The sequence below is a fragment of the Rhincodon typus genome, chromosome 49 (assembly GCF_021869965.1).
Source record: "Rhincodon typus isolate 14 chromosome 49, sRhiTyp1.1, whole genome shotgun sequence".
Taxonomy (NCBI): Eukaryota; Metazoa; Chordata; class Chondrichthyes; order Orectolobiformes; family Rhincodontidae; genus Rhincodon; species Rhincodon typus.
In genome coordinates, this window is record NC_063380.1 from 299,203 (window position 1) to 312,762 (window position 13,560).

A 13,560-nucleotide genomic window follows, 5' to 3' on the forward strand; every position below is an offset into this window, starting at 1 on the left:
TAGATAACACAGTGTGGAGCTGGAGGAACACAGCAGGCCAGACAGCATCAGAGGAGTAGAAAAAGTGATGTTTCGGGTCGGGATCCTTCTTCAGAAATTCAGAAGTGTCCCGAACCGAAACGTTAACTTTCTTGCTCCTCTGATGCTGCCTGGCGTACTGTATGTTCCTCCAGCTCCACAATTTGCAATCTCTTACTCCAGCATCTGCGGCTCTTGATATCTCTGAGTGAAATATTGCATGGAGATGTTGCCGAGAGATGCAGGATGAGAAAAGGGTAGAGATTTTTGTTGGCAGGCGAGAGAGATACACGTCTATGTACATTCAGGACTGCATCATGTTCTTAAATTGTCAAATTGAGTCCTGAAGGCTGTAAGGTAGTAGGTGAACAATGAGGGAGGAGATAGACAGGCAAGCATTAAAACTTTCAGCAATTTCATGGGAAGCTTCCACAGTTGGAGACTGGAGTACTGTGGAGGTGTGAAGTGATGTTGGGGTTGGAGAAGGAGTGCACATCCTCCTTTGATCAGTTCTGAAGAAGAGTCACCGGACCCAAAACTTTAACTCTGATTTCTCTTCACAGATGCTGCCAATCCTGCTGAACATTTCCAGCAATTTCTGGTTCTATTGATGCTGTTGACTCCCACCCCAACATCCTCATGCCAGTTTTTCTATACATCTTTTAAAAAAAAACAGTCAGTGAATTTTCAAATCTTCATTCGAATCCTATAGGCCAATCTCCGGAAAATGGTATTAGAAAATTGAGACGGTTGAACTAGGCCAGCGCAGAAGCAATGGGCCAAATTGCCATTTTTCTTTGCTCTGGATCTCTCTGGCTCTACGTCTGATTCTACGGCACCCAACTCAGTACTTTTATTTTCTCTTGGCTTATCAGTAATTCTTTTGTTTATCCCTCTCTTTCACTCTTCTATTTACTCTTTCAACTCCTCAAACCTGCACCATACCATCAGCACAAGTACACAATTTTCAAGCTGATTTCATTCCATTTTTTAAAAAAGTATAAATTGAATTCTGTGTCCCTCTCTACAGATGCAGCCAAACCTGTTGAATATCTCAATCAGATTCTTTATTTTTGTTGGCTTTTGGGGGTGTGGTTTGTTTGTTTTAGATTTCCACAAGCCGTCACTCTTTGTGTTGTGCTAGATTTTTGCACATTGGTTCAGAGAGGGATGGATGACTCGGTTCGTCCGCGGAATTACTCATACATTAATAGAATGGAAAAGAATTAAGCAACTGGTGAAATCACAAATGTTGGAAATGGGAAATTGCAGACATTTTTCTATGAATTAATCCAAGGTCTGATCTGCAAAGATGTCTAACTCGTGCTCAAACAATGGAATAAATACTCAGAATGCATTCAAGCCTTTTGAATTACTGAAATTACCGTCATGACCTGGAAATTTAAAAGGAAAGCATAACCAGAAAAAAAAATCTAAAACGACAATGAAAGAGTAAAATCAGGATGCAGATGCAGCACATGGAAGTTCTTCAAATCAGCAATGTCTTACCAGACCTTAGGGCTATTCGCAAATTTTATAGAAACAGTGACTGGTTGTTTCAGCCTAATGGTTATAACACCTCATCAAGGAGAGAAATTGAAAAGAAGAGACTTCTATAGTAACCTTCACGGAGCTATCACACGCTGTTGGCATTACTCTGCACTGTAAACCAACTGCTAAGCCAACTGAAATAAACGACCCCTCACATCTATAAGAATGCAAAGGTTTATACTCACGTACGTGGAACACCAATGATTGCTAATATGGTGTAATATATTTTTCTTATATTGTCCATTGATCGATGCACTTTCTGAGTGAAGTCACCTGCCCCCTCGTGACAATCTCTTTGCATTGAACTGACAGTAAAATACGCTGGAGTACTCAAACCAGGATTATCGAGTTTAGCAAGAGGAATCATACTGAAATCCAAACTCTTATTCTTTTCTCACTATCGCCAGACTCTCAGAACACTTTCTTGTTTGAATCACTTCCCCTTGAATTCTGAAGCAACACAGTCCGAGAACATTTAATTAATAGCCAAGGATGTCCGCTGGGACACCAAGTGTGTCAGAAGATTCCAAATGCTGTTTTTACAATTATTGTTATTGTATTGAGTGATTTGAGCAAACAGATGACGAAAGTGCATGAGTAACGGAATATATGAGAAGTTCAATTTAGAAACATACATTCAGATGTGCAACTAGAATTCTAGGGCATACAAAGCTATAGTAAAGTGATGGAAAAAAGAGATTAGAATAGCGAGGTACTCGTTTTTTGACCAGCTTGGGTACTGCAAATCAAAGGACCATTTTTCTCTATTTCTATAACTCTTTGAATGTGTATGTTTCCTATCAGCACTATTTTTAGCTCTCTGGTGTTGAGTGAAAAAAATCTTGCTGCATAAGCCCTGCCTCATGGTCCTCCTTCTCCCACACACACCGAATGCCCATACCCGTGCAGGATAATTTCTGATGCATGAACCTCGTTTTTTAACTGTTCATTTATTGCCTCGATATTCACATCACTGGCAGTGTTGGTTTGCTCTCATAAACAAAATTTTAATAAGTTGTCGATTTATACTTTCCATGAATATGTGTAAAGCACCATATGTGGTTGAAAAACAAAAAGAAAATTCTGGTTGCTTTCTTTAAATAATGGATTTTGAAAGATTTCTTCGTTCCTGGACATGACATGAGGTCAATCTCTAGATGTTATAAAGAATCGCGAATGTCAGTTATCAACCATAATAAAGTATTTATCATGCACGTACCCAGCTGGAGTATACCTCCTTTTATTGGCTTGGTCATGGCGCCATTTCACTGGAGTTTCTCAACTTTCCAGTTAGGTGTCAAAATATATGACAATGGGTTTATACATTGCAAACGGGAAAGTAACGCAGATACTGAATCGAATCCTGACTCTTGTACCTTGGCAGGGGCTAGAATTAATAAAGCCTGTAAAAAAAAAATCTTGGAAAGTTAATATAGATTCTGAAAGTGATGGAGTATCTGAAATTGATTAAAGCCATGAAACGAACATCGACACTTGAATAAATAGACACTGAATACCAATATAAATTGTGAGCCTAACACAGACCCTGAAACTAGTACAGACCCTGGAACTAATACAAGCTCTGAAACGAACAGCGAACCTGAAAGTAATCCAGGCATTGAAACTGAAAATTGCCCTGAATCTAACAGATCATGGAACGGGAACAGACCCTCCATATTTGCGCTAACCATGCAGCCATTCTACACTAATTCCATCTGCCTGCACACGATCTTTGTCCCCCTATTCTCTGCTTGATCAGGTGTCTATGTGGTTGACACTTAACTGTTGTTACTTATCAGATTCTATCACCTCCCTGACAGCGTCTTCCATGCAGCTACCATCTTCTGCGCGAAAACTGCCTTGCCTAATACATGTCCTTTAGCATCTCCACTCGCAGACCCTCACCTTAAACTTATGCCACTCAGCATTTGACATTTCTAACCTCGGAAAACCTTCCGAGTGTCCACCCTACCCATGCCTCTCATAATATTTCTACTTCTCACAAGTCAGCCCTCAGCCTCTACAGCTCCAGTGAGAGCAATCCAAATTGTCCAAATTGTCCTTACATCTGATAGACTTCAACCCAGGCAGCATCCCGGTAAACCTCTTTTATACCCTCTCCAAAGTCTCCGTATCCTTGCTAGTTTGGCGACCAGAACTGTACATAAAGCCTGAAATATAGCCCAACTGAAGTTTAACACTGATGCCAAATGAATTGCCAACTGTTATACTCAGTGCAACGAACAATGAAGGCCAGCAAGTTTCTTTACTACTTCATCCACTTGTGTTGCCACTCAGAGGGAGTTACGGCTGTGGACCCCAAGTTCCCTCTGTTTTTCAATGCTTCTAATGGTCCTGTGTTTACTTTGTACACTCTTCCTCCATTTAACCTCCCAAGATACATCCTCTCATTTAGATCCAGATTAAAGTCCATTTGACAGTTCTCCATTCAAACTCCCCATTGATCTGTGTCCTGCCGTATCCTTTAGTTACGATTTTCACTGTGCAAAAATGGAACGATTTGCAATATTTGTCTGCTATAGCTAAGTCAATTTTGCGTACAACTTTACAATGTTCTGAGGATCCCATGTGACTGAATTTTCCAGACCACCCTGCCATGGGGAACATGAGACAGGCTTTAGTGAAGTCCATGTACTCAAAATCCACTGCCCTACACTTATCAATCACCTGTGTCACTTCCACAAAAACTGAACCAAATTTATGAGATAACAACTTCCCTGCGCAAAGCTATACTGGCTGTTTGTAATCAGTTCAATATTTTTGAAATGCAAGCAAATACATCCTATGAAACCAATTCACACCCTAATTCTAAAAAAGATAGTGAAACGAATACGGACCTGGTGAAACTGATACAGAGACTAGAAATAATAGTGCCCTTGAAACACATGCAGACATTGACGCTGAGACAGACCCTGAAACTGGTACAAATCTTGCAATTAGCACAAACCTTGAAACTGATCAAGATCCTGGAAACAGCACACACCATTAAATGAAGACAGACACTGAAATTGATAGAAACACTGAAAATAACAGTGATGCTTGAACTGATACAGATTCTGAGACTAATATACAATATGAAACTAATTCAGTTGTTGACTCTTATAATCACCGTCATACAAATAGAAATTCTGAAACTAACAGAAAGTATCAATCAACATTTTTTTAACCATCAGGACAAGTGATTCTAATACAAATCTTAAGGTGTCTATTTCCAGGGGTGGAGATGGTGAAAATGGTTTTCAAAGCAACATAGAATCTCACACTGTGCTCATTGTTATGTCGCAAATCATATCCATGACCAGGTTATGGCACGCGCTTTAGGTAATTCCATAAAAAGAAACTGTAAGAACAATCCTACACTGAACTCATGGCTCTGCATGAAATTTATCAGAAGTCACCATCAAAAATATCTTTAGATGTCATCTCACATGCTTGTCCAAGTGACAGTACCCAGGCCAACATGCGGCACTCCAAGTATTCCACTTCGTCCCATGACCCATGTTTCGTTTCCAAGTGAGGAAATATGGAAGATATTACAAGAAGCTGCTCCTCCAAACAGAAGCCATTTCTATCCTGCCTTGCTACTGGGAGCGTCAATGATTTTAGTAGTTATGGAATAGAGGGATCTCTGATGTTGGCAGGACAGATAAATACGTTTGTTAAGAAGGTATTCAAGATGCATGCCTTCATCAATAATGGAATAGATTGCAGAGATTGTATTGCAGCTCACGAGGATATTGCTACGAAAAGAGGCTGGATAGACTTGAATTGCTCTCTTAACTGCGAAGAAGCTTGATGGGGAAATCTGATAGAGCTGTAAACGATTAGAGGGGAATGGACATGATGAATAGAAAACGGCTGTTTCCCTCAATGGAAGGATCAAGACAAGTTTACAAGTGAAAGCCAGGAGGTTTCGAGGGGATTTGAAGAAACGTTTCACCTGAGTGCTGGAAGTCGAGGATGCACTTCCTGGAAGGGTAGTCATAGAGCCATAGAATCATAGAATCATACAGCACTGAAACAGATCCTTCGGTGGAACCAGTTCATACTGAACATAGCCCCAAACAAAACTCGTCCCACCTGCTTGCCTCTGGCCCATATCCACACAAACCTTTCCTACTCATGTACATATATAAGTGTCTTTTAAACGTTGCAACTGTGCCTGCAACCATGACATCCTTACGAAGTTCATTTAACACACAAACCACCGCCTATTTCAAAAAATGTACCTCGTATAAGTTCTTAACTCTCTAGCCTCTTGCCTTAAAAATATGCACACAGTCTTGAAATTCCCCATCCAAGGCAAAAGAGCTAACATTAGTCCTACCTATACCATTCATGATTTTATAAACCCGTATAAGATCACCTCTCAATCTCCGACACTCCAGTGAAAAATGCTCCATTCTATCCAGCATTTCTTTTTAACTCAAACCTTCCATCCTGGCAACATCCTTTTAAATCTCATATTAACCCTCTCGAGCTTAATAATATCTTTCCCACAACACTGAAACCAGAACTGGACACAGTACTCCAGAAGATATCTCACCAATATTCTGTAAAACATCAGTCTGACTTACCAGTTCCTACTTTCAAAGAACTGTGAGGCAGGAAACCTCACAACATTAATAAAGTACTACTTTGACCACTTGAAGTGTCATAACATTCAGAGCTACAGGTCTAGTGCAGAAACATTTGGAACTTCTGTTGGTTGTCTCATATATTTGTTGGTACAGACTAAATGGCCAGAAGGGGATCTTCTGTATTCTGAGATCTTGCGATTCAATTCAATCACATTTTTCGACAAAGCTAATGTATATTTTAGCAAATACGTCATAAAAATGCTGAGGCAGTTTTGTGAGATAAGATGCTCCCCCATCTTATTCTGTGGATTTCTCTCGACTGTTTAATTAGAGATATACATGCTTCAGTGGAAGGGGCAAAAAGTTATGCCCCCTTGTTTTAGTTTCACCCGCCAGTGAAAAAAAAAAACTCCTTACTTTTAACTTATCTGTTCCCTTCGTAACTTTATATGTTTCTATAAGATCCACCACCACCTCCCCCAAACTTTCAAATTCCTATGACGATCATCCCAGTCTATTCAGCCTCTCTTCATAAGTCAACTCTCTCAACTGGGAAGCAACCTAGTGAATCCCCTCTGCAGCCTCTCCAGTGCCAGTGCATCCTTTATCAAGTAAGGAGACCAGATCTGCACGCAGTACTCCAGTTTTGGCCTCACCAGCATCCTGTATTCCCGGAGTATAACCTCCCTGCTTTTAAACTCAATCCCTCCAGCAATGAAGGACAAAATTCCATTTGACTTCTTAATTGCCTGTTGTAACTGCCAACCAATCTTCTGCGATTCGTGCACAAGGATGCTCAGTTCCTTCTGCACAGCAGCATGCTGCATTTTGTTTTTACCATTCAATTAATACTCCCTTTCAGCTGTTATTCCTAACAATATGGATAACTTCACAGTTATCAACATTGAATTCCATCTGCCAGACCTTTGCTCACTCACTTAAACTATCTACAACCACCTGCAAGCTTTAGAGTCCTCAGCACACTTTGCTCTACCACTAATCTTACTGTCATCTGCAAACACTGACGCACTACACGTGGTCCCCAACTCCAAATCATCTGTGTAAATTGTTAATGTTTGCGGTCCCAACATTGATTCTTGAGGCAGACCGCTAGTCACTGTTCATCAACGAGAAAAACACTCATTTAACCGCACTCTTTGCTTCCTGTTAGTTAACCAGTCCTTGATCCATGCTAATACATTGCCTATAATGCCATTCACTTCTATCTTATGCAGCAGCCTTTTGTGTGGCACCCTGTTGAATGTCTTTTAGAAGTCGAGATACACCACATCCACTGGGTCCATGTTGTCAATCGCGCTTGTGATGTCTTCATAGAATTCCAGCAAATTAGTCAAGTATGACGTGCCTTTCATGAAGCCATGCTGGGTCCGCCGGATGGGACCATTTCTACCTAGATGTCTTGCTGTTTCTTCCTTGATGATAGATTCAAGCATTTTCACAACTACAGAAGTTAAGCTAACTGGCCTATAATTTCCTATCTTTTGTCTACCTCCTTTTATGAAAAGTAGCATCACAATGGCTGTTTTCTGATCTGCTTGTATCTCCCCCATATTACAGCTGTGAAGAGGAAGCGGATAAGTTTGTGTTGTTTCCTTTGAAGCAGAGACTGTTGTGGGCTAGGGGTGGAGGTGATAGAGCTGTATGATAGTGTGAGGTGGATAGACAGGATGGACAAATAGCAGCTCTTTCCCTTCGTCAAAAGGTCAATAACAAGGCGGCATCATTTTAAGGTAAATGGCAGGAGATTGAGCACAACACTTTGCCAAGAATGTGATATGTTTCTGGAATGCATTGCCTGACATGGTAGTTTAGGCAATAAATCTGAAAACCAATAGAAAGCACTTAGAAGAGTATTTCATGTGTCACAACAGTCAAGGCTACGAGTCTTATGCTGGGAATTGGGATTATTGTTGCGAGTCATGTCGCTTTATTGCCACAGACTTGACACAACAAAGGGCACTGTATTGCATGTTTCCATTGTTTTTTGATTCATAATGCCAGAAGTGCAGATGTTCTTGTGTTGCTGCAACTTTAACGACCAGTTCCACCATTTGTGATATTGCCCTGCTCACACGCATTACAACCCGACAGGCAATAAGCCATACGTGAAAACCTGAATAAAAACTAATCAAAATCTCAAAAGCTGCCAGACATTGTGACAATGTAACACAGTGTACTGAACCATCACGTACTCTCTCTACTTATGTTATCAAATTCAATTTTCAACCTCAAAGATTAGCAATTGCAGGAGTTGGTCTTCACAGGTAGCCTGTACTTCGAGAAGCCTCGCAACTGGGGCATTATTACATCAATCATATAGGTGTTTCGTATGCATAAGGATTTTCATGTTTGAGGACTGGGATTTTTGCTAATCGTCTGATCCCCCCACGCCCTGTCTGAATGCAGAAGGCACAACCTGCCTGAATAGTTGTGTTACAGATACTTCTTCATGAAATTACCATTTTCTGAATGGCGATTGATTCGTAAATGATGGGTGCAATGGGGCCCGTGCTTTCAACTGCACTTACTACGGAAAGGTAAGTTTGCAGTGGCAGTAGATGGTGAAGAAATCCAATGGTATGTTGGTCTTCACAGCGAGAAGACTTGCGCACTGGAGGAAATTTTTTTCAATCGTTCTGGGGTTTAGCGATATTGTGTGAATAAGTGTCTCCTTATCTCAAGGTGGATCTTCTGGCATTGGACGGATTACAACAAAGGTTAGCCAGAATAATTCCTGATAAGTAAAGTCTGACGCATGACGATAGATTAGATTGATTAGCAATATCATCACTGCCAGTTTAGTGCTCTCATAAATATCTGGAAAAAAAAAAGTTCTAGCCAGGACATACACAAGAAGGATGTTCCTGATGACTGGTGGGATCACAGAAACATGAGATATACCGTATAGAAGAGGCCATTCGGCTCAGTGAGTTTGTACCATAAAAAAAGTATATTGCTGCCTGCATCAGTCAGCCTTTCCCACACTCGGTCCACAGTCCTGAACCAGAGCCATGGGTCAGAGCTTAATGATTTAAGGTAAGCAATTTAGGATTGAGATGATACAAAATTTCTTCACGTAGAGAATGGTGAGCTTGATGAATTCACTGTCAAAAAAGAAGCCAAACACTGAATGTTTGTCAGAAAGTATCAGATGTAGTTCTCAGTGTGAAAGAAGTCAAAGGAAAGGAGAAAGCAGATGCAGCTAACTGAATTGTACGAACAATTATATTAATATTGAATGACAGAGTAAATCTGCAGTGTCAAAGGGTGTAAGCTTTCTGTTAGTCTCTCTGTTTGATAGCTCATCTACCACTGAAATCACCAGTCAACTGCCTCCACGGTCAACTGACAATGGAATAATAGTGTTCCATATAATATCATAAGTACATGCAGCAAATCCTGAAACATACTTCGACAACACTTCGTCCATGCTTGAAATAGAGCTTCTAGAAGTATGGACCACCTACGAAGACCAACACTTACAATTTCTGATCATTGACGTTGAACATTCGTGACCGTGGAAAAAGAATGATCTGATCCATTTAATCATCAAATGGACGGGATTGGCTGAGAAGAAAGTCACTCTGTCATGTTTATTAGTACGAGTGGACAGGACGTAATTCTTTAATTCACTCATGGATCGTGTATATTGATGGCTGGGCTGGAATTTATTGCTTACCTCTAGGTGCCCTTCGAAATATAACCATGCACTATTCTCTTCAGTAATTGATATACGAAGACCCAGAATGCAATTGGGACGGGAGTTCTCGGATATTCGCCGATCGATGCTGAAGAGTGAATGACACATTTCCAGTCACGGAGTTGTTTGGAAGGGACCTTGCAGGTGGTTGCGTTCAAACCTCTCCACTTCCCTTGTTATTCTAATAGGATCAAATGGTGAAACCCTACAAAGCATCATTTAAATTGTATACTCTGCCATACAGATTGCCATTCTGCCCCTTTTTTCAAGAAGGTAGAGAGTTCCTAGTTTCTGTAAGCAGATTTATGGAAGAGCTCCTTCGAAAATGAAGAGATCTGGTTTCACCCAAGGATTTGTTTCATCATGCAGAACTATCATGGCAGACAAAACACTCTAACTGTTCACCAACGTCAGCTACCTTTTTTTTCAATTTTCAGTTTGAAACAGAGACTACCACTTCAGCAGTTGCTCTCAAATTCTAAGCAGCTCCCATCCAACAATAAACACTGCTGACGCTGAGTAGTAGCAGTGCAAAACACCTTCAAGATGCACTGCTGATAAATGCGAATGATCATAATAGAATCACAGAATGCAAGCGAGCCATTCGGACCATCGAGTCCACACCTAACCTCTGAACAGCATACACCCAGACCCACCTCCCTACCCTATTCTGGTAACCCTACATTTCCAATGGCTAAGCCAATTAGCCTGCACATCGATGGACACTATAGATAATTTAGCATGACCAATCAAAGTAACTTGCACATCTGTGCACTGTGGAAGGAAACTGGAGCACCAGGATTAACCTACATAGACACGGGGAGAATGTGCCAACTCCACACAGACAGTCAGTCAAGACTGGAGTGGAACCCGAATCCTTAACTCTGTGAGGCAGCAGTGCTAAGTGCTGAGCCATCATGAAACCCGTTTATTTCTTGAAAAATAACATGAAGACGGCATCTCTGCAACCGATGGTGTTTTCCATCCGAAAGATCAAGCGCAGTGGATACATGAAACACCACCACGTACAAGTTTCCTCCCAAGCCACTCATCTTCCTGACTTTGAAATATATAGAGTTCCTTCAGTGCCGCTGAAACTCCCTTTTGGAGGCACACTGAAACTCCCCATTTACCATGGCAAACCTACCTAACTAACAAATCTTTGGACTGTACGAGGAAATGAGCACACACAGAAAAAATTCACGCAAACACAGGGGCAATGTGTGATGTCCACACAGACAAATGCCTTAGCGTGGAACCAAACCCTGGTCTGTGGCACTGATAAGGTAGCAGGAATTACCACTTTGCCACTGATAATTCCAAACGCACTCGTCTCCATACTCCAAGACCTAGGTCTCTGCTTTCCCCTTCGTAACTGGATTCTCGACTTCCCGACCAACGGTCAGTAAGGATAGACGACAACTCCTCCTCTGTGATAATCCTCAACATTGGTTCCTCGCAAGGCTGCATGCTCATGTCCCTGCTATACTCCTTATACACACACAACTGTGTGTCCAAATTCAGCACCTACTCTGTATAAAAGGTTGCTGACGATACTACCGCTGTTGGTCGCATCCCAAACAATGATAATTAAATGGCATACAGGAAGGACACCAAGCGCTAAGCAGCATGGTGTAAAGATAACAACACTCCTTGACATCAGCAAAAAGAAGGAATTGGTCATTGCCTTGAACAAGTGAAGTGGAGGGTACGCCCATTTCTGCATCAATGTTGTTGAGGTGCTGATGGTTGGGAGTGTCATGTTCCTGGGAGAGGCGGTTATGATCAACCTGTCCTGCTCCACTCACGTTGAAACCGTGGTCAAGAAAGAGCAACACCTTTCATTCCTCAGTTGCCTGAGGAAATTTGGCGTGCCCACAAAGACTGTTACAATGTCTTATACATGTACCATCCATTGTCGTGATTTGTACTTCCAGCTGCATCAGTAAAACAACCAACATAATCAAAGACCCTTCCTATCCCAGTTGTGCTCTCTTCCACCCTCTTCCATTGGGCAAGATATATAAAAGTTTGTATACACGTATGAACAGTTTCAAAAATAATTTCTTCCCTGCTTTAATCAGGGTTTTGAATTGGCCTCTTTATGTTCATGTCAATCTCTCTCTGCACCTTCTCGTCAGCTGTAGCATTGCATCTCTGCATTCTGTTCTATGACCCTGATCCAATTGTATAGTACGATCTTTCTGAAAAAGTTCATAAACAAACACGTTTCACTGTACCTCGGTACACGTGGCAATAATCATAATTCTAGCTCCCAATCAATTGTTCGAGTCATTTTAATAAAAGTGCATGAAAGACCTGTGGCTAACTCTGCTTTCAGCCCCTAACTGCTGCTATCTTTGGATCACTTTGAATTTATTTGTCACATGTACGAAGTATAGGAATACATACGGACAGCGAAAAATGCACAAAGTCGCCATTCACTGGCACCACTTGGTTACAACAACCAGAATTAAAAGGTTTAACAGAGCCAAAAGGAAAGCAAAAAAGCAGTTCAAATCTCAGAGTCCCAAATCCCATCTCCACAAGGGTGCAATCCCAGCTCCAATCGCTAGGACACCCAGGAAGCCGCCACCGCCATGCGAAATTCCCGTTGTCACCGCCGACTTCTGCCGCCTCACTGGCCTACTCTCGCTGTCATTCCGGCCCATGCTCGATCTGCCGTCACTGCAGGACACGACCCATACATTCAGTTCATGCCACGCAATTCCCGGTTGCGATCTGACTTCTTAGGCAGATAATTAATAGCACGTGGGTAGAGGGTGTGGAAAGGGATAAATTACTGAAGAGAGGAGAGAAAAGAAAGTAAAAGGAAAGGGAACTAGCGTGCTCCGAATGGGGTGACTTATCCTGCAGCCACCAAAACCAGCTGAGTTTCTCCAGCAATTTCTGTGGCTGTGTTATATATTCCTTAACACTTACTTTGTACATATATATCTCTGCCGATAATGTTTTGATGTCCTTCAGTGGAACATATAACCAGAGAGGTCTGCAGCACAGAAATAAAAAAAACCTTCTGAGCATCCTGTCGGCACTGGTAATAATAGAAATAAAGGGATTTTGTTTCTGATCCCATTTTACAGCATTTCAGCCATAGCCTTGTATGCCTTGGCATTATGAATACATGTTTACATAAATAATCAGTTTTGTGAGGGTTTATGATTCAAACATCCTTACACGGAGTGATTTCCAGATTGTCGCCATTCATTGTCTTTTTTTTGGTCACATTCTCATCAACTCTGAAACTCCAGCTCTTCTGATAATTCCCACATCACTGTTCATTTATCCCTTCACCAAGAGGGAAAAAAATCCTTCTTCAATGACTGTGTTGGAGTTTCCATCGGGTGCTCTGGTTTCCTTCCACAGCCAGAGATGCACAAATGAGTTGCATTGGTCATGCTAACATACCCCGTGATGTCCAGTAAATGTGCGAATCTGGCAATGGGGTGTGGGGCTGTGTCTGTGTTGTATTCTATGGACTTGATTCTGTAATCTCATTGATTGGAGAAACAGACTTGGAGACAATGAATGCCATACGACTGTTCATAAGTTGGCAATGTCTCCCTTTGTGCTGGAATGGACAGCAACATTCCTGGGAGAATGCAGTTTCTCATTTATTTTATGTTTTAATGGTTGCAATACCAACCG

General features: G+C 41.4%; 1 protein-coding gene across 1 annotated transcript in view; it reads right to left on the bottom strand.

Moving 5' to 3' along the window:
* Positions 1–12,563, bottom strand: part of LOC125488074 (probable G-protein coupled receptor 139) — a 24,596-nt gene extending 12,033 nt beyond the window's left edge. The window contains exon 1 of the mRNA XM_048620896.1: positions 12,473–12,563. Within this exon, the coding sequence (XP_048476853.1) occupies positions 12,473–12,563 (91 nt within the window). The remainder of the gene's footprint in view (positions 1–12,472) is intronic.
* Between the last annotated feature and the right edge of the window lie 997 nt (positions 12,564–13,560).